This window comes from Euwallacea similis, chromosome 1 (assembly GCF_039881205.1).
Source record: "Euwallacea similis isolate ESF13 chromosome 1, ESF131.1, whole genome shotgun sequence".
In the NCBI taxonomy this organism is placed as follows: domain Eukaryota; kingdom Metazoa; phylum Arthropoda; class Insecta; order Coleoptera; family Curculionidae; genus Euwallacea; species Euwallacea similis.
Genome location: NC_089609.1, coordinates 5,809,832 through 5,830,871, shown reverse-complemented (window position 1 = coordinate 5,830,871; position 21,040 = coordinate 5,809,832). Strand labels below are relative to the sequence as shown.

General features: G+C 39.5%; 3 protein-coding genes across 6 annotated transcripts in view; all 3 read right to left on the bottom strand.

Annotated features, from left to right (window-relative positions):
* Positions 1 to 338: 338 nt before the first annotated feature.
* On the bottom strand, positions 339 to 1,415 carry RpS26 (ribosomal protein S26). Its single transcript, XM_066394663.1, has 3 exons — positions 1,269 to 1,415; positions 866 to 1,043; positions 339 to 611 (listed from the first exon to the last, which is right to left on the bottom strand). The coding sequence occupies exons 1-3, from the start codon at positions 1,269 to 1,271 to the stop codon at positions 439 to 441; spliced, it is 354 nt and encodes a 117-aa protein (XP_066250760.1). The 5' UTR covers positions 1,272 to 1,415; the 3' UTR covers positions 339 to 438.
* A 1,468-nt stretch (positions 1,416 to 2,883) lies between these two features.
* On the bottom strand, positions 2,884 to 4,245 carry LOC136411964 (PEST proteolytic signal-containing nuclear protein-like). 2 transcript variants are annotated; one of them, XM_066394798.1, is made up of 3 exons: positions 4,104 to 4,245; positions 3,669 to 3,952; positions 2,884 to 3,544 (listed from the first exon to the last, which is right to left on the bottom strand). In XM_066394798.1, the coding sequence occupies exons 1-3, from the start codon at positions 4,104 to 4,106 to the stop codon at positions 3,421 to 3,423; spliced, it is 411 nt and encodes a 136-aa protein (XP_066250895.1). In that variant the 5' UTR covers positions 4,107 to 4,245; the 3' UTR covers positions 2,884 to 3,420. The 2 variants fall into 2 exon arrangements, with proteins under 2 accessions (XP_066250895.1, XP_066250886.1); XM_066394789.1 differs by having other exon boundaries at positions 3,669 to 3,942.
* A 204-nt stretch (positions 4,246 to 4,449) lies between these two features.
* Positions 4,450 to 21,040, bottom strand: part of LOC136413871 (uncharacterized) — a 224,139-nt gene continuing 207,548 nt past the window's right edge. For 2 of the 3 annotated variants that reach the window (XM_066397625.1, XM_066397641.1), the window contains 8 exons: positions 8,083 to 8,359; positions 7,718 to 8,001; positions 7,388 to 7,594; positions 6,867 to 7,335; positions 6,437 to 6,709; positions 6,069 to 6,370; positions 5,763 to 5,977; positions 4,450 to 5,706 (listed from right to left, as the gene is read on the bottom strand). In XM_066397625.1, the coding sequence (XP_066253722.1) occupies positions 5,518 to 5,706; positions 5,763 to 5,977; positions 6,069 to 6,370; positions 6,437 to 6,709; positions 6,867 to 7,335; positions 7,388 to 7,594; positions 7,718 to 8,001; positions 8,083 to 8,359 (2,216 nt within the window). In that variant the 3' untranslated portion in view covers positions 4,450 to 5,517. The remainder of the gene's footprint in view (positions 5,707 to 5,762; positions 5,978 to 6,068; positions 6,371 to 6,436; positions 6,710 to 6,866; positions 7,336 to 7,387; positions 7,595 to 7,717; positions 8,002 to 8,082; positions 8,360 to 21,040) is intronic. The other variant, XM_066397633.1, reaches the window with a different exon arrangement.

Below are 21,040 nucleotides of genomic sequence, written 5' to 3'. Positions count from 1 at the left end.
GCTGTTCAAGTCACGCTTCGTTATGTAACACTCTTGATTCTCTGAGGCTACATATGGGCTTCCTAATGGAGCGACATATGTTTTTTCCTTTTATACCAAAATGATATTTTGCATTTACATTTGTATTATTATATTATTATAATACAACAGCAGTAGATGAAATTTGGTTGCACTTTCTTGGGACCCATTTTCCAGAGGTTCCAACAATTTATGGTACAACAATATCTAAGTTTTTATATAGCGTAATGAGGTTTTAAATTGGAAAATTTATCAGGTGATAAAATTTCAAATATGATGATTACATCTTTGTATAAGAGTGCTGTTAAATAAAAAAATCATTTTTACATTATCAATGCTTCCTAGCTTTATTAACACATTTTAACCCCAAATTACTAATTTAAGGTGAAAATGTATTTACAAATGTAAAAAACTGGGAAATTACTTCCTCTGGGCTGCTTGAGGTCTATTTTGGTCACGTCCACTAGGGAAGTTCCTCTGTGGTGGAGTTCTGATTCTTCTGTCCTTCTTGCTCCTGTTACGCACTACTTTGCTGTGAATAGCACAGGACACACAGTAGTGGAGCTTAGCATATAGTTTTGGCAGCACATATTCTAAAAGTTATAATGTTATTTTTAATATTCCTTAGTGTACTCTACCATGGGCACACTGTTATGCATAGTTTAAGGTGGATGAAGACTAGAAAATTAAAACAGAACACCTATTTTTAGTTTATTTTACATTACAGTTTTTAAAGAAGCTGATACAAGGCATTGAAATGCGTTACACCAAGCAACCTTACACCATTAAAAACTTTCAGATTAGTTTTAGAGTATCCTGTATACAAAAGAGAAACAAAAACACTTACGTGTGTATACTGAAGCCTCAGTAATATCTCTAACAGCGGCAGCTTCCACGATATTTCTAATAACAAACTTTTTGATAGCCTTGTCCTTTGGGACGCATCGAGCACAGTTTGTGCAACGCACAGGTTTCACATGGCCCCTTCCATGCTTGGCACGTCCTCCATTTCTACGTTTGCAAGTCTAAAAATCACAGATTTTATAAGAAAATATGGGAAATTAACATGAAATGCATGGGGCATGTACGGTTTGAGGTTAGGTTTTTGCAGTAATTGGATTTGGGGAGGAATGGGGTATATAAATAACAAATTTACGTAGAAATTTGTGGTATTAAGAGGGAATGTTGATTTTTTGTGTTTTTAAAGATGATTATTGGGGTTTTTTAATTAAAAAAGGCCGGAAACTTACCATGTTGATGTCAAAAACTTTTAGACGTTTGTGAAAGAGAGAACGAAAGGAGCGGAAACCGCTTTCAGATATTACTACTGAATTCTGGGTATTTTTCCGACATCGAAATCGGTGATGTAATCCGTCTTTTTTTAGTTATATGTATCAGACAAGAATAACAGCCGGCCTGAGATGAAATTGTAAAATTTTCGGATGATGGCGTTACTTCCGGTTTCTTTACCGCGAAAATTTAAAATTAGAAAAAGAGAATATAATTTACTTAAAACAATACATACACAATGCTCAGATTGTGTTAGAGTTGGATTCAAATTATGCGACCAGTATTTTAACATAAATGCCTCAACATATCGCATTTATAGATTAATACAAGTAAGGGTTTGTCTACATAAAGAATTTTGTAATCTTTTATTTTCCCATCTAAACGTGAAGAGTTATAAGAGAAATCTGTCTCTGTTTGGGAGCTAATGCCTCGCGTGTTTTACAGCTGGCGCCACGTGAAATAAAATCAATAAAATTACCATGAATGCCCTCTACATAACATCCATATTACAAACGACGGCATTCTGATGCAGTTTTTAAGTTTAATGTATATTTCATTATAACAGTGTAATTTATAATCAAGTTTCATTTAAACCTGATTTATATTATTTCAAGTTGAATGTTTCATTGAATCAGTAAATTTATAGAAATTTTCTATCTAGGTCTATAAAGGGCGCTTTTATTGTAAATAAAATAGAAGTTTTACAGATAGAAATATATAATCGTTTGTAATGCTTATATCTTACTCATTGTACCGTGACGCTATTAAATTTAAAATGTAATAATATTTTATTTGAAAGTCGTGGTGAGCATTTAAAAACCAAGACATTGATTCTTCGGAGAAAACCATTTACCAGCTTAATCTAATTTTTGGCCATGGTAATCGGCCACCCGTAAAGTTCTTTAGGGCTCCGCAACAAATGACAACGAAAAACCACGAAAATTTCTCCATTGGTTTTCGCTCTCCAAAACGCAGGCAGCTAAATCGATTTTTTGTCCAAAATTGGTTTAGTTATTACGATGATGTGAAAGTGATTTAGTACACAGTATAAATACCATGAATGGCAATATGCTAATTTAGTCATAAGAAAAGCTGGTCCTAGATGAGACCAAAAGCTGAAAATGAGATTTGTAAGTATGACTTTAATACCATTTAAACTGACAATTTCTGAGTAATACTGAATATAGTTTATGGCCTTTTTCTACATAATGGCCTGTATAATTTGGACGATGGGCCATCCTGCAGAGTCTGAGGAAACACAACAAGTACTAAAAACTCAACGGCAAAGACACCACCAAAACAATGATGACGTAGTGGATTTTGGAGCACATACCGGAGAGAATGGTGCTTTTGGATGGTATGCTGATTATCCTGTTAATTCCCATGATGACTGAACATGTTAACTCCCATTGTGATAAAAACTATAGGGGTTAATGCCGGAAAAGGGGGGTATTACAGAGTTAAGTAAAATTGAGTACAATTATTATTGTTCCTATTATCACAATGTAATCGACTTTTGAAAACTTTAGACAAAGACTAACATAACTTTGTACCATTCACAATAACTGATGTGTCTGGCTCATGCGTCAAATACTCACTACTTGAACTTACTTGACCTTTTTTTGACCATGCAATCAAGTTATAGTCGAGTGAATTTACCAAAGACTTATTTCTTATATGCTTTTACTGTCTTAAAATGTTTTATTTTCTACACTAACCGACGACTTATAATCTAATTAAACTAATTTTTATAGTAAATGTATTTGTTTGTGTTTGAAGTCGTTTGTATTCTATGTATATTCTAAGATTTTTTTATAATACAATAGTAAAGGATTTTAATCGAAATCAAGTTTTTTTTCAACACTGTTTGCATATATTACATAAGACATACTGAAAATATCTAATGAAAATGAGAAAATTTTAGCATTGTCATCAAAATGCTTATAATTTAAACAATGAAATGATGCAAACTCAGCAAATTTCAATTGCAAAAATGAGATTTTGACCTATATTTATTCATGTTAACTTTCCTAACTCAGCACAAGAATTAGCTGTGCCTATAATGTGTAAACCTAGAAATAATTTAAAACACAACTAGAAAAAAATCATATCTCAATCATCAGCTCTTGCAGACTCCATGGCTTCTTTCAGATTTTTTTCAAACACTTTCTTGGCGTCCGAGAAGCCTTGTTTAGTTTTACCAAAGGAATTGGGACCTGAAGATGTTGGGGTGCCCCTAAAGATAATTTTTAGCATTATCTGCATCATAAAATTAAAGCTTTTGCTGGCTTAAAAACCAGGATGTATTATACAGCATTATTTTCAGACACCTCATATACTCAATTTAAAACCATTCCTACCTTCCAATATTCCTCATCCTCATTTTAGCCTCAGGAGGCATCTCATCAGGCTCATCATCACTGTCCTGGTTAAAAGCAGCTGCCACACTCATTTTAGGCTTTTTTTCACTTGCAGGTTTCACTGCATTCAATTTCATTTGGATGCTCATATTCTTCAGGCGGTGCTTCGCCCCCAAACCTATGTTTGTTTTGATGTCATCTTTTTTTGGGGAACTTTTCTCGATCGTTACAGATGTCTTTATGGGCGAACGGGACCTGGACCTTTTTCTGTCCCCTAACAAACACTGACAAAAGTTAAATAACAATTAGAAGTGAATCGTTAAGAAAACATGCACTTCTGTGTTGAGTACATGTATGATGGGTCTGTTTAATAATTTTTAATAGGGAAAGGGTTCGTTTGGTCCTTGGAAATGGGAGTTTTAAAAATTGTATTACCATGTGAGCTATTGATGTCTTCGTTAGCTTTGCTAGTGCTGCTCATCTTGCAATAATGGCTTAATTTTATTTGAGGAAAGGTCACAACGGTTCAACTTTTACACCGTTAACTATTTCTATTTTATTTTAATTACAAACATTTATTTTCAGGAATGAGTGGATGCCAATTATGTCATATGTCACTGTCATTGATGATTTACCAGTGTAACGGTTAAGAGAGAAGAGGCCATGCATGTATGACGTCATTTGAGTAGTCATGAGGCTAACATTATTTTAAACCTATTTAACAACATACTGGCATTTGCGCGCATTGTTTTAACCTCAGTAGTAAATGAAATTCAACTCGTACTCCGAATAATAATTTATTTAATAATTATTATCGTTAAAGTAAATACATTATATTTATGCAGGAAAACCTGATTAATCGATTATACACTGTAATGTGATATACTAAATAAGTAGTAGTTCGTGTATACACCTGTATCGCTTAGGACCTTCATTCAAAAAATAATATTATTTTTTGTTAACACATACCTACCAACCTATGTTCTTTTATTTAACCCAGCAAAATCAGTAATATACAAACAAAAAAACACTTAAAATACATTTTTTACAGTTTAAAACGGGACTAGGTATAAACTTCGCTATTCTACAATATAAAACCTGTTGAAAACCTCGTTTCTGCTAAAATTGCCAACACTTAAAATCAGCAAAATTCAGTGATAAAAGGGAAACAAACAGCAGACTTAATATTTATAATATAAATCTAGTAAAACTGTGTTTGTATGGGTTTTTGAGTGACAAGATATATTTTTTGGGTGCGTTTTCAACCAATTTCTAGATTTATGAGGCTAAAAAGTACCGTTACATGCAACCATTAAAATTGTTTTGATATTGCTCGTATTTGTCCTCTTATTAAAAACCTTTGAAAACCATAAAATTGGTACGAGAGAGTTTTCAAAAATTAGCTTTCAGAGACCTGGGAAGTTTCAGTGGTTAGAAAAAGCGTAAATTTTAAAACATCATTCAGAAGAGACATGAAAAATAACATAGTTGAAATTAAAATCAAGGCATTAGTAATTTGATTTATTCTACTGAAATTAATTCTCTGAATTTCTGATCTCAGCTGTGGTCGAGAAATCTTGACAAAATAAATCGCGTGCCAATTCTGACCGTATGCGTGTTTGTTGGACATAATTACCCTTCGAGCTGAACTAATTTTTGGTTACTCTGTCGGATATTAACGCCCATACTTTCACAGCAAAAACCACCTAAAAAAACATAAAATATTTGACTGACCAGTGCGTTTTGCTCTCTGAATTTCGACTCAAGACGCACTGCTACCTCAAATTATAAGACCACACCCATTATTGCTTTCCATATAATTTTAGAGCGACTGACTAGTTTCGTCTTCTTAGTGGTGCTCCTCGGGCACCGGGGCAATGAGGCGCTGCATGCTCAAATATTCGTTTCCGGAGCGAGGCCTGAGCGTACAAGATGGCGGCGGTGGTTCCACGCTCGAACTGTGCGAGGACAGTGAAAGAGTCTCGAAGTAATCCGACATGTCCGAGGTGCCGCTGCTGGTACTACCGTTCGGACAAACCTTTTTGCATTGAAAATGTGTAAATATTTTGCATGTATATCGCTTATATCGCTTACGGGTACTTCAGCCTCCGCGCTGGCAGACTTTCCCTCAGAGGCAGCTTTATTGAACTGAAAACTTAGATCTCTTAAAGGGTCCGAGCTTTTCGATCTGCGAGGCAGGGTCATGTTAGCCGACATTTGAGGACGTCGGGGTAGTTCAAACACCCCGGAGTCGTTGGAACTGGACGAATCGCGATTTGATTTACACGGGACGCTTGATGAACGACGAACTGTAAAAGAAATGTTGTCTGAGATGTCCGTTTGGTTGTTTAAAATATTGATTTATTTATCGATTTGTAGCTATAACAACGGAACACTCACCTAACTGACTACCTTGGGTCATCTGTCCAGTACATTTACAGGGTGATGCTACATCCGGTTCTCCTTCTGGTTCGACTCGACTCGTGCTGGAGTCGGCGCTATTCGATCGTTTCCGTCTGACGTTGTCAATGTCATCTGCGCTGTCAAGGATCTGCTTGCGTTGGTATACATCACCCGCATGTAACATAGCTGACCCGGAAGCCGGTTTACTGGATCGATCTAAGGCCGGCGCCAAATTTGGATTGCTGTTGGAGAGAGCTTTGCTTAAGCGTTGCTTTACTGCTGGTGACATTGGGATGTAACTGTGCAAAATATGTGAAATTCCGATCAGAAGGTGATGGGGGATCAGATTGTGATAGGGGACGTACCCCGGGTGTCCCTGACTGCCATTTTTGTTGTGGGGCTCCATCAGCAGATAATCGTTTTGAGCGTGTCCGCATTTGGCACACAAAGCTCGAGCTTTCTCCGCGATCTCCTTGCCATTCTCATATAATTGAAGGGTTTGAGCAAATTCCATGTTTTCGTAATTGCTACAGGGTTGAGCAGTCGTTGTTTGATTCGCGTTGTTCGGCGTCGTGGGCGCTGGGTTAACCACTGGGGTTAAGTTCGCGTAGTTCGTTGTGCCCGGATTCGGATGGCATCTAAAAAATCCTTACTAGGTACAATGTGGTTCAAATTCGATGGGCACTTTCTCTTAATATGTGTGATGTGATAATTATCAATTCGATAATTTGAATTTTAATAATTAAATTTTAAAACCGTGTACTGAGAAGTACAAGAGGCTAAAATTAAACTTACCGATAAGTCTTTTTACTATAATCTACAGTTGCATATACAGCGTGAACTGAGTCCTCTGGAGCTGACCAGCAGCTCATGAGGCGTTGACACACGCAAGGTCTTTCAGGCTCAGGCTGGCGGATCCTCAAGATACACCCGCAGGGTTTCTGAACGGTCTCAAACCCAATGCATTCTTTTAGCTTCCTTGGCGTATCGTAATGTTCGTTTTGATTGGGTTCCACAGGAAACGGTATCTTAGGAACGTCGTAGTTATCGTAAGAAAGAGGAGGAGGGGCCGCCGGCTTCTTAGGAGAGGGCGAACTGGACCCCGGTTTAGGGGGTCGTTGAGGCGGTCTAGTCACAGCCTGACTCCAGCCGGAACTGTCGCTGGAGCTGCTTATGGAGTGTCGATCGCAGGTGTGTTCCCAACAGGGTGTTCCCAGGGTGGGACCAACAGTCACCGTTGCGGTTGAAGACCGCGACATTGCTCCTAAATTGGAAATCTTGCAATGTCGGTTTAAATTTGAGTGGCACCTACTCACCGAGTTTGCTAATACAACTCATACAGCGTTCTATCGAGGGCTGGTTCCACCCGCCGTTTGAAATACTGTCACCACAGCCATAGTTGCTTTCTAAGTCGGTGTAAGGCGAGTCGGCTCTAGAAGTGAGCGAGGCCTCACTTTCTCTCAGTTCGAGGGCTACGCCCCCGGCGGGACGCATTTGGTTTCTTCTGGCAGGACTATCCATCACTACAAAAAAATCGATTAATAAGCATAATTCTGATCAATTCGGGTTTTAGGGCAATGGCGAATATGGCGACGTACTTATCGGTTAAATTTATTTCAGTTTTTCCTTTTTTTTTTCGTACTTACCAGACATATTTCTCGAAACAGGTCTCTTCCGGGAAGCGTGCAGGTTGCCGGTTGACGCGGCCTGAAGCGAGGCCATAATCTCGTCTCCCTGATCGGCTATTAGTATGTACAGCCCTTCTCCTTTGAGGCACCTGGAACCACCTTCAAAGCAGAACCGCCCGTCCACCACCCCGTAACGGCGCAAGTCTGCTATCTGCCATTGACCGGCTACTCGGGGCGGTACTCCTGTAGTGAGGCAGAAACTTCGTTCTTGAACGTGCAGCCTGGCTGGCCCAGGTGGAAGCCTAAAGAATAGCTCAGTTACCATGTTTATTATATATCGTGTAAAGAGAGCAAAAAGAAGTAAACTGAATGCTGATTCTTACTTGGTTTTTACGGGAGAACTGGACACAAGCACCAAGAAATGAGGTCCGTCGTTCAGATGCGAGCTCAGCTTGATTTGCCACTGCATCAGTCTTTCGCGATTGTCGAATGCGAGCACCACCACCACATCTTGACACACTATGGCTACCGTATGCGATTCTTTGTCCAAAGTGAATCCAGTTTCCAGCCCCAGGAAGTGCTCCAATGACAGAGAGGCCTTGGTTTGGCCTTGCTTGTAGCGGTCTTTGGAGTCTCTGTACAGCTGCAAGTGGAGACAGTCTGAAAGGAAAAATGTAATTATTTAAATTTCGTAAGCAGGTCGTTTGATTTGAACAATAAGTCGAGCGTAAGCAGAGGACATAAAAATGCTCTAAATGTAGTTCAATCGTTGAAATCAAGGTTCTAGAAGAACTGGATATGGAAAGCGATTACTGGAAACAGTAATCTAGGAGATGCGGAGGTTTTACAGTCTTGTCCGCTCTTTTTGCGCCATATAGTAGCGTCCTTCTGAAGTAATTTTATCGTCAGAGGTGAGTTATGCAATCATTCTTGAAGCGGGCTTATCAAAACAATGACTCCCTTTACGTTATGGGAATTACCCTCTTCTAGTGCTGTTAACCTGCAGTCTGGGCCATTTTATTCGGATTTAACAAAGATTTTATTGTCTTCGGCTTCACAAAACAGTTTGGAATAATCTCTCGATTCTGTTCAGATTCAGCAGTGGAATCACGTAAGAAACCACTTTAAATCGAGATTCCCGACATCATCAGGTTTTCTATTCGAGCGTCATCGGGCCGACAGAGAGCGACACGTACCGATCTTTGGGGCTGTTTTATGAAAGCCCCGCATGAACCTTTATTGGCTACGGGGCAAAAATTCGTGTCTGAACCACTTTCACGAGTGCCCTGCGACGGATTTTTGATGGTAAATGAGCTCCGCGATATGGGGAACAAGTGCACATGACGATGAAATATGTACTTGAGGTCGGAGTATAAACTACTCGGCCTTACAAGTCGACCACAAGGCCACTTGCACGTCTGAAAAATACATTATCCGAGTTCTTAATGACGCCGAAAGAGGGCGAAACTCCGTGCAAGATTGATGGTGTTGCGCCCCCCTCTCGCCTGCTAATGACAGCGCCATCTGTGCCGCTAATGTTTATTGCTTTGGGTCTCGGTTTCGATTTCGCGAATTTACATTTAATTGGTTTTTGAGGGTTTTTCGTGACGGGGGGGACACTGAACGGGTTTAATTTGCCAAAGTGTCATTTAAATTTCCAATGCTGAGGTCAAGATTTTTAATCTAAATTCCTCGACGGCCCCCTCAAATCTTCGAAGGAAATTCGATCTTCCTACGTACGACAATACCTGCGACACCTGCAGGGTTTCCCGCCTGGATTATTTAACGGGGTATTAAGTAACTCTATCCGACATACAGGTGTCGAATAGCTTTGTGTGTCGTTTAAATATTCAACAGACAAATACCTAACTGATAGAGGATCACGAGCGAGGGAGGCGCTCATGATTATTTAACAACTTAACAACGGGGTTTTGGAGCATAATTCGATTTAGTATATGGCTAATGAAATCGGGAGCCTCTGTCGACTTCAAAGAGAATTTTTGAGAGCTGTTGTTACTTACTGCGTCGTGTGTGAGTTAATTAATTATTGTACCGTGAAGTTAGAGCCAGGATTGCAATTCGCAAATAACACTCCCTTTAGGAACATGAGATTGCATATTGCGTTCCAAACCGAGAATTCAAACTTTACCTTTTCTGTGAGCTAAAAAACCCCAGATGTTTCTGCAGGGTTTTTCAGATTCGTGATGAATCATAAAATTTTTTGACCCTCCAACTCCTGCGGGGTGTACCATTTAGTGCGTTCACTATTACAATTCTCCAAATAGTGCGGGTTACAAAATCGGTTAAACGGGAAAAATTTGTAAACTTTTAATTAATCACGTTGCTAAATTGTTTAAAATTTTCAATCCAAAATACTTCAGAAAGTATCAAAAAAGCACTCCCGTACAAGTTTGGGACAAGATTTGTGAATCTGAGGAGCAGAAAGTCCCCTAGAAATTATTTCAAAAAAGTTCAATCCAACGTTCTAGCAAGATAGATTTCGTGCTCGGCAAGAAAACCATATTTGAGCAACGTGTTAGTCTTTCTATGTATTTCGCACGTCATTTTAAGGGTAAAAATGCCGTTCCAGGTCAGCACTCCATATTCCACCAACAGCAATTTACGGTCCCCCCCGCATGCCCGATTTAAATCTACATCAAACTGCCCTGTGTTACAACGTAAACACAGAGTCGAAAAGCTGAGCAGAGTAATTGTGCTAGAAACAAACTCCATCATGCAGATGGAGCTCAATGAATCAAAGTGAGAATGTCTTAGTCCCACACAGTGCACAGCAGCCAGTGGCTAATTTAGATCTGAGAGACCCAATGTGGCCATCAAACTGTTATGTACATGAACTCCCAAAAATCTATTTTTCGTGGGGGCATTAATTTTGTCACTGTCACAAGTTTTTTTTCCATATTCAGGAGCAGCTCTTTACCGCCACAGCAGTTCTTAACCCTTCTCATGTCCCTATCAACATTTTCTCCTAAAATGTCACAATTTGGACTCCACCACAAGGCGGTGGCATCGTAAGCAAAGAGGGTAAAATTCCCAATTATGTCCAAGTTTGTCAGGTTACTCAACAGCAGAAGGAACTGCAAGGACTTTAGAGCCGAACCCTGAGGGACCTAGTTAGCCGTCTGCAATAAACTTGATGACTAATTTCGGAACTTCACCCTCTGTTAACAATCTATTCGTCAAATATGATCCAAAACAGTCAAAAGTATTATTTCTGAAAACACATGGCTTCAATTTGTCAGTTAATAACTGTATTATGGACACAGTCAAACGCCTTAGAAAAATCGCAGAAAACAGCTCTAGTAGAGTCTCTATCATTCAGGATTTTTTTTCATTGGAAGGCTAAAAACCAAAATGTCCCTGATTCAATAATGGTTTATTAACAAATCTGTTATTCGCCTATTTTCTTCTCTCTCAATTCTCAACATTCACGCAAGTTTTTTTTATAATTTTAGGCAAGGTCCGCAACAAAGTAATAGATCTGAGGTTGGAGTGGGTGCCTACTTGTGAAGTGATACAATAAAAGCAACGCTCAAAAAAGCCGGAAATGATCTCACGATTGAATTTATTTTATTCCAAATGTTGAGAGTTTGTAGTAAATAAACGAACCTTTCACCAATGAAAATTGCGTTCAAGGTATTTGTGCCAATTATCAAAGGTTCTACGAAATTTTTTAAATTAGCAGAGGTTGCTTTACACATACCTAATCTATTATTTACGCATCATATCAATTTGATGAGGGTTAGGAGTTTTCGAATTTTCGTTGGCCTTCAGACCGCATAATAGAGGGAAAACAATGCTCTAACGGAAGCGCCATTCTCTCGGATTTCCCAGTAGCGCAGGCAGAAGAAATTCCATAGTCCTAAAACTTCGTATAAAGAGAATTTCGGCCCACATCAAAGCCCAAAAGGGTCGAATTGTTGCTTTAGCGGTTTTTGGCTTCTAATTATGCTCACTTAATTAATTACAACACCTAATTCGGTTTCTCACGGCAAAGGTAGCAAGTCGACTTCCGTGCGCCCACGAACTTTAGCTGCAACCCAATTACGAATTAATTACATGGTCCACTACAAAGTTTCTTCTTTGATTGAATAACGAACGGCCGGATTACACAAAATCCCTCGAAACAAAGCGTCGGTGGTCGGTCAAAGTTACCGCTTTTAATGCGCGGCACAAGCCCCGGATGATGATCAGACAAGAATTTCTAAATTTAGAAAGTTGTGGTTACGAAGGGGAATTTCGCCTCTACAAAATTGCCACAAGATCAAATTAGGTACTTATTGCTTTTGTTAATTTTGTCAGTAGTTTAATTATTAGCATCCGTCTTCTGTTATGGAGCGGTTCTTCATTCGAAGCTCATGAGACAAAGTCTTAATGCACCGTCGCAAAATTGCCTCAGGCTACACGAACGAAACGCACACACAGTGTGTTAATAATTGAGGCAGGCTCCGGTACCGAAACCATGATTTATTATTCATTGCCTCATACGAAAAGAAGGGGTAAGAACATTTTTCACGGCGGCGGCTCCGGGTCGCCCGGGGCGGCTTGTGACTCATACGCTTACGTCCCGTTATCCTAAGCTAACAAAGGATTTAGTGTATGGGTAGTTTGTGTTTAGTTGGCGCGCTTTATGACGTAAATGTTGACTAATTTGTTTTGTTTAACGGTCAGGAGAGTCAGCAGGGATTTGAATGTCAAATCTCGATTCTGCAAAACCCCTGCGACAGGGAGATTTCCCCCTTTGTTAAAAATTTTCTGTTAAAATCAGAATAATAAGATTTGAAGTCAAGACTTCTCGGGAACAATCTGGATTCCTGTTCAGCTTTCAAGGGACACATCCGTTCATAAAACGGTACAGCTCCCCCCAGATCCGTTTCCCGTCCTTGAAAACACAGCGCACGTAAAAATCCACTTAAGTCGAGATTCTCGACATCATCAACTTTTCTATTCCGAGCATCGTCGGCACCCGAAAAAGGGTAAATTCCTACGCGTAGGGCGTTTTTCTCTCAACGCGAACATCCATCGTTCCCTTTAATGACGTCACGCAAAATTCCCATCCAGAGTATCGCACCCGATTCAAGGGCAGCGTGTCGTCGAGGGTCCCCTCGAAGCTTTCCAAAGCCAAATGAGCCGGGATTAAGTCTGTATAGGCCTTTTTTCGGGTGCGAGTTAAGCCGATGCAAGAAAAAAAGGTTAATAAGGGTTAAATGGGTCAAGCTCGTTTAGAATATTGAACCCATGAATGTTGAAGTCGGTTAGAGATGGCCTGAAGGAGCAGGAGCAGGCCGGAGGTGATCACACTTTCTATTCCTTCAGTTCAAACTGGACCAGGGTGAATACGGATAAGAGAACGGGTGAATGAAACCTCTCTTTGCTACATAGAATGCAAAGACGGTCACCCCGGCCATTGCCCTGCAGCTTTTCTTCGTTTAGACATGAACTACTTGATGGAAACTCAAAAGACATCTTAGACTGTACATTTAGCACCCGAAGGGGCAGGTCGTCCGACTCCTTTTTTGATGTTATGATAGTCGTATCATCGGCAAACAATGCAGTGTTGGTACGCAGAATCCTCACTTCAGTTAAGATCAAAAATAGGAGAGGCTCGAGCAAAGAACCTTGAAGCAGTCCATATCGAATATTCCTGATCGCTGAATAGATGCAATTCAATATAGTGTACTGCTGCTTATGTTCCAAATCTAAGTTTAGAAACTAAATTAAAATGAGTCATGCGAGAACTATACGAGATATGATACGCATTTCAAAAAGTACTGTACACATATCGCTTCTTGACCGAATAATTGGATATGAGAAAGTTGGGCGCAAGATGGATCCCGCGATTACTCACATTTAAACAAAAACAGCACCATGAGGATGTTTCAAGGGAGAGTTTGGCAAAGTTTTGCAGTAATAAAGCCAAGTTTTTGCGTCGATTCATAACCATGGATGAAACATGGGTCCATTATTTCACACCTAAGATGAAAAGACAGTCAAAACAATCATAGGGGAGAATCGGCTCCAAAGAAGGCGAAAACCGTTTCATCTGCAGGAAAGGTGATGGCGTCAGTTTTTTTGGGATGCACTGTATTTCATAAGTATCTCCCTAAAGGAATATATTATTGCAGCGTTTAAGCAAAGAAATTAGGAAAAACTGACCGCATTTGACGAGAAAGAAAGTCTTCTTTCATCAAGATAACGTACCAGTCCACACTTCCGTTATCGCGATGCCAAAATCAATCAACTTGGTTTCAAACCTACTGCTCACCCACCCTACTCTCCAGATTTGGCCCCCTTAGATTGTTGACAAACTTGAAAAAATGGTTCGGTGGAGAGAGATTTGCCAGTAACGAGGAGATGGAATCTGAGGTCGATGCCTATTTTGAAACATTCGGAGCGTCCTACTATAAACAGGGTATAAAAGTCATTGAATATCACTAGGAAAAGTGTGTTAATTTCAAAGGAAACTATGTTGAGAAATAATGTAACATTTTTCACATTTTTTTAAAGTATTAGGTCGGGTATTTCTAAGACTATCTTCGTAGATTGTGCTAAAAATTATATTAATGCCAGTTAGTTCAAATGCTTCCATCTCACATATAAAATCCCTAGACAAATATAATTTATTTGACCATTTATCCACCCCTTTTATGTGTCCCTAAAATAAGGATGGATCAATGTTCTTAAATTCCATTGGCGTATCTCGGTTGCGTTTACTGGTTATTGAAAATCCTCAAATGTAGCGCCAGTAAAATAGGCGTGCCAGTGTCCAAATGTATATTGTGCTACAATAAAATAGCTCCTCACCATAAGCTCTCAGATTACATTGTCGGGGTGTGTTTGTACGTATTATATCCTCGAGAGGGATTGTGCAAATTTGCTTAGCCAGACAGCCTATCAGAGCGTAAAACACTATTTGGTGGTAACTGGTAACATCGCGGAATAATAGTTTACACGTCGATTATTCCCCCGCGAATTGGGGTCTTTACCTATTTATCTGGTACTAATTCAATTCCGTCTATGTTTGCCTACAAACACAGCCCGACATTGGACCGATTTCAAGTTTGAGACACATGCAGGAAGTAATCTGTAACGGGAATCGCTAGATTTAAAACCCAAAAACCACCCTCCTCCCCGTAAATTATGTCTGGAGCGCAAAAAGGGAGCAGAAAAAGCACTTTGCGCCCAGAAGGAATCTGTGCACTGAACGCCAGACCAGAACAGAGAATCATCCATTCTCGACGACTGCACTAAATTCCGGCGTCATAAATAAACTGGCTGTTTTCCGTAGCGGGACGTTTTCGGGAGATTCATTTGGCGACGGGTTTTCCCTGTAACAACTCCGGTTTTAAAGACTAACTTTTGTTATTAATAAAATCACAAGCGCACAGATAATTTTTCTTCTCGCTATTGTGCGAGTTCGACTGCGCCAAATACTAATAGCGCCTAATCGGGACTTGTCGTGCTCTTTTTGCACGTCCTCCCTCACTTTACATAGGAATAGAATTATATTACAAGTGATGAAATCACTGCGGATGTAGTATGTTGCAGTTGCCTGTAGCAGATGATTAACATGGTGTTTTCGTGGCGTGTGCAGAGTCCGTTTCTGGAGCGCAACCGTGGGGATCTCGGTTACCACAAAAGATACGAGGTCAGTTAAATCGGGGCAAAGTTGCGCAATTGGCAGTTGAGAAATGGCCCGTTTTAAAATCGGAAAAATTCGGATAACTTTCGGAACCGTTGGGAAAAAACTGAAAATAAAAAAAAGAATAGGTATGGTCCAAGTTGTAGTAGAGGAAAAGTTGCAATAAGCTGAGAAAAAAATAAAGATATTTTAAAAAAATTTTAGTTGTTTTCGAGTATTTCCGAGAGTCATTGGAATTTTCCAATTTTTTAAACTTAACGATATGCAAATTTGCCCCAATCCAACTTTGTATCTTTTACAGTTACCGAGATCCCCACGCTTGACCTGCAAAACGGATGTCCTGTATATCGGCAAGCCACTTCGCCGGGGCTAATAAGTGCCTGCGTTGGTTATGCTTATTTTCACATACGGTTAGAGAACAAAGAGCGTTTAATAAAACCGAGAAGAGGTACGTAGACCTGAGTCTTAATGGACGCCCCTGGTTCATTTAGTCGCTTTTGTGTAATTAGGGCTCGAGACGCGTCGTGAATAAAGTTTTAGGAGAGGCATGGGCCGGCCTGAGAGCGGTTTAGTCATTTTCTTGTTTTCCTTTAAATGCTAAATTGACTTTGCAAAATCCGTGACGTCCTCGTCTTTGTCCCGCGTTAATGGAACGAAAAATCTCGCTCTAACGATCATACGGTGCAATTTGTCAGTTTTCGCTCGCAAATCTGCGGGAACAATCTGACTGTGAGAGTCCCGGGGCGGAGCACCGTTACCCCAAAACTATTTCAAGCCATAACCACAAATTTATTCCCAAGTGCGGGGATTATCGGAGCCCCGTCACATGCAGGTCTTACGTTCCGTTATCGGCACCTACAGAATTTCTTCAAGGATTTAGCGCGGTCGATAAGAGAGGATAATGCATCTGTGCATCTAGTCTGTCGCCGTTACATTGCCCAAGTTTCCCAGATTCGAAGGCTTGATGTTCAAGCCTCAAATGCATACTAAACGATTCGCCATTGCGGGTGGATCTTCGGTAGGTAGAATTCCCCTTGGGGGATTTGGACTTTAGGGAAACCGATGCTAATCATGTTACAATATCTGAATCTACCCTAATCAATATGAAGCCAGAGTTGGACAGCTTTTAGTTTTTTACTTTTATTTTTCGCTCACATAATTTGTCCAACAGCTCTAACTTTACACGGTAAATTTAATTGCTTCTTCCCCCCCTCATTTTTAATCTTAGGATTTGTTACTAACTCTAAAGTGGAAGAGTAATTTTCATACTAATCCGAACTAACTCGCGATAGTAGTTTTCACAATGTATTACTCACTTGATCTAACTTTAGAGAGCAGCTGCTTTTTTGAATTTATCACTAACGGTAGTGCTACTTACAAAATGATTTTAAGCTCTTTTCCTAACACCATGTCATTTTTACGACGTAATTTCCATGATTTATTACTAACACTGTGTAGCTTCACACACCTACATAGTTGTTGTCATGTCTTTTTTTGCGAACCCGAATAGACCTTACATTTTTTCAGGCTTGCTTACAAGCCTTATCTTAACTCCCAGTTTTTTTACAATATTTGTTGTGATTTGTTTGCAACCCGAACCGATCTTTTTGAGTCTCAAATACACTCTACACGATTCGCTGTATCTTACGTGAGATCTTCGAAAGGAAGATTTCCCGTTCGGGGATTAGAGCTGGAGAACCGATAGTAATCATATACACGCCCTGATTTTGCCCTGACGAAACTGCTGTCAGAATTGTATTATTTTTTTGTTTGCCCTCCCTCATTTCGCTCCCAATTCTCTTGACAGGACTTTATTAAAATCCCCGTCTCGAGCCATATTCAGACATAATTCAACGCGAACCCAGTAAAACGCACACATTTGCGTCTCTCCTTATCCCTTAATTGGTTTCATTTTAGAAAATCACTCGTGTTTATTTTCAAGAGCAATTTTCCAAAGTCGCGTTCGTCTCCTGCACGAAATGTATGTGTTTCTTTGTTCCGGATTATTGGAGCAAATAAAACAAGAAACCCCGGCACTAGAGGAAGCCAGGTAAACGCGAGAAGGGATTAGGAAACTACAAATATTCCTTAACAAAGCCCTTTTTGCGGTGTTGTTCGTTTTGGCGCAGTCGACAGGATGGGCACAGTATATTAAATCGCTGTAAAAGCGTCGTCTTCCTTTAATTGAATCAAAAATGGCCCATTTCGTTTATTCGTCTCGACAAAACGCGGAGTATGTATGGATCGCTTAGTATTCAGTAGAGATGGGAATAATTTTGGTTTGAATGGGGGCGCTTTATTTGAAAAACGAATATCTGTAGGTGACAGCACGTCCCGATGAATCGATCAATAGGACACACAAAACGCGGAAAGGGGTTGTCGTCATGTTGACGTAAACAAGATTATTATTACGTCCCAGATTTGCGCGAAAACGATATCTCCAATCCCAGCCACGTTTTCTTTTTCACAGATAACGGCATTAGCGACGCATTTAGTTCCTTAAATAATAAACTTATCAGGGGTGCACAAAAGTGCTGGTTACTCCCTTTGTTCCCGTTATCTCCCCCTTTAAAAGAAAAAATTATTATGCCTAAATTGACTCGCATCAGTGCAATTGTTAACGACACGTGCGCGACCGAATGCGGAACCAATGGCCACGTGCCGCGCCTTTGCTTGACTTGGCTCACGTGACTGGGTTTTAAACCTGACAAATGACGGCGGCGACGTAATGAATAATGACGTTTAATAGCGGTGACGTCATGGGGTATAATTGCCTGACTTTAGTTTATTAAGAGAGTTGGCCTTCAAAATAATAGAGGGTAGGGCTGTAAGAGTTAATGTAAAGTGCAGCTGAGAAAAGAGCTCGTGTAAACTCCAGTCGCAACAATATATCTCTTACTTCTAGAGAAAGTGCGCAAAGAAGCAAATTGAACTTTAACGAGGCGCGGTAATTTCAATGACGTTTTGACTAACCCGAACTAATCTCCGCCCTCACTTTACAAAGCCACCTCAAGATTTCTTTACTTGATTCTTAGTATGTACAGTGATTTTCACGATTTGTTACTAATCCACATCTGAGGTAGCAGAGTCATCTTCGTTATTTGCTTCTAACTTCGATAGAGATCTGGCGTGCGCTCCTTTACTGGTTTGTGTTTATTATATTTTCTTGAAGAGAACTATCCTTTACAAGCTCGGTTTAGACGGTAAAGAAGAAGTATCAATCTGTGGTTCGAATTAATTATTTTCTCAATATCTAGGTAAAAAGAAATTTTGGAAAGGGATCCGAAGGAAGAGTTTTTAGGACGAATTAGCAGGAAGTTTCTTTCAAACCGAGGGAAAAGTTTAAAGCGCGCTTGGGCGGTTTTTAATTCGATTTCCACTGGTTCTCGTTGCCGTGAAATTGATTACGGCCAACTTTAACACCACCTTAGATTCGGCTAAACTTATCCAGCAAACTTTCGGCATTAGTCTTCTGTTGATTTTGCGACAAAACTTCCGTTGCCTACTACGGCTTATTTATTGTTGCCATTTATTCCGGTCCTATCGCGACTGAAACTTGCGGAATTCGGCCAATCGCACGCGATCTTTTTACCCAGAAATGTCTATCAAGCACTAATTTTACCGCAACAATTTAAGCAAAATACGATTTCATTCTGTGAGACAGAAGGAGCCGCTTCGAAAAGGCATCTCCGAGGATTTATATCCGAATGCGGATTAGGGGATTAAATAAGGAAGTTCCGGATCAAACGAACGCAGCCGGATCGCATTTATCCAAGAGCGGTAAATTGCAGCGCAATCGGAGTGCAATCGCAGAAATATCTGAGCCAAAAGATTATCAAAATGGTATTAGCACTTTGTATTTATGAGACCGTTACCGATTTGTTCCAAGAGTTATAACGCCACGATATTGAGGCTCCATTGATAAATCTCCCATCAAGGTCTTAAAAAGACTTGATACGACGAAAGAGACGAGGCTGAAACGAAAAGTTACTTTTTGATTGTACCTGACACGAAAACTGGATCAAATATCCAGAAAGGGGACCCTCAAAGGAAAATCCGGCTCCGAGATATCGGGGTGCAATCGAGCAAAATGCCTTGTTAAAGAAAAATTCCCTTTATATCACTGGAGCTTGCCGAAACCCGTGGTCAGCAATAAAAACGGTTTTGATGTCGGATTTCGGAGCGACACAAAGGACCGATACTTTAATTATGTTTTAAGTTAGCTACTTGAGTCGGGGAATGCAATATCGATAGCGAGAAAATGGGTTTCATTTCCTCATTGTCGACTCGTCAGAGACGAGATTTGTTTTCTCTAATTTTGGACAAGAATGGGCGATTGTGTCGTAAGGGGGAGCATCAGTTTCAGAAAGTGGAAAAGGCACTTAGTGGCTACTCATCGACAAGATGGTAAGGCGGTTGCTATGGATATGGCCATCACCAGAATAGTTGTAAAGAAGGAGATCAAGATAAAGAAGACAAAACCGAATGAAATTCGGGGATAAAAAATCATCGCTAATTTAAATACCTTCAAATGGACCAATGAAAGAACAAGAATTATCATTTATTAATGCATCATTTTCTGCCACCTTCAAATAAATCCCTACATAATTTCGTTTTATAAGAAAAAGGACAAATCTGTATTGAATTACGGCAAAATTTAGACATAAAGTTGACAAAAAGGTTTAGCCTCGAGTTGACAATATTGAAACAGAAAGCCGCTTTTGTCTCAAAAAGGGTGAAATGTAGCATTACTGGAATTTTCTTCAGTTTCATCTGGTTTTAACGGTTTTATCTCAATGGTTAATTTTTAAGAAGTGTTGTTTGGCAGAGACAGTGCAGATTTGGACTCCATCGATTGAGGATTGGAATTTCTTTTTACACGTAAATTTTACCATTAAGCAAACTACATTGCCCCTCGACATTAAAAATTACATTCTCGGATGCAAATTGAAGCGAATATAATAAAATCTCATACAATTTATAAATGCTTCGTTTATTATTAAAAAAAAAGTACATAAACGCATGATTAATGCATTTCATTTTCTACATGTTCTTTATATTTATTTGAAAACACACATCCGAAACAGATGGGAGCATTCTATTTTATTAATGCGATCGAATTGAATAAATTGGTTAGTTAAAATGGATGGCGATAAACCATTTTTCTAGCTTTGCATTCAAATTTTGATTTGATATTATTTTAGCTCGGCCGCGACGAACACAAAGCGTGCATATTGTTTCGTTTCTCGTTATATATGAAACACACACAAGTCTGTGCTTGTTTATGTTTTTGAATTATTTAAATTGACAATAATTTTCGTGAAACAATTATTGGTGTGGAAATTTGAGATCGTGAAATGAAGTCGTGAAAGAGTTCAAAGAAATCTAAAAAAAGAGTTAAAACAAAAACGAAAAAGGAAACTTCTACGCGCCCATACATTTTTAGTAACATTTTCTGGAAGTTTCAAAACTGATGAGGAAAAATGTCTATAGGGGCCTTGATAGTTGAGAATCGAAGGCTCGTTTTCACAATGTCAGATTTTGTGATAATAGATAAATATTTCGTAGACAACATAATAGTCGTTACATTCGCAACTTTTCCGGAGACTCTATTGTGAAAATGTGTGCCTATTAAAAGGGTTATTCTCTGGAAATTCAAACGTAACCACAACAAAATTGAA

Excerpts from the sequence above, each read along its gene's own strand:
- RpS26 (XM_066394663.1), bottom strand. Across the intron at positions 612-865 it reads TGAGGCTTCAGTATACACAC|AATATGTGCTGCCAAAACTA; the intron begins GTAAGTGTTTTT and ends TATAACTTTTAG.
- LOC136411964 (XM_066394789.1), bottom strand. The coding sequence starts at position 4,149 with ATGAGCAGCACTAGCAAAGCTAACGAAGACATCAATAGCTCACATG. Across the intron at positions 3,943-4,103 it reads AGACATCAATAGCTCACATG|GGGACAGAAAAAGGTCCAGG; the intron begins GTAATACAATTT and ends AGTGTTTGTTAG. Across the intron at positions 3,545-3,668 it reads AGGATGAGGAATATTGGAAG|GGGCACCCCAACATCTTCAG; the intron begins GTAGGAATGGTT and ends AATTATCTTTAG.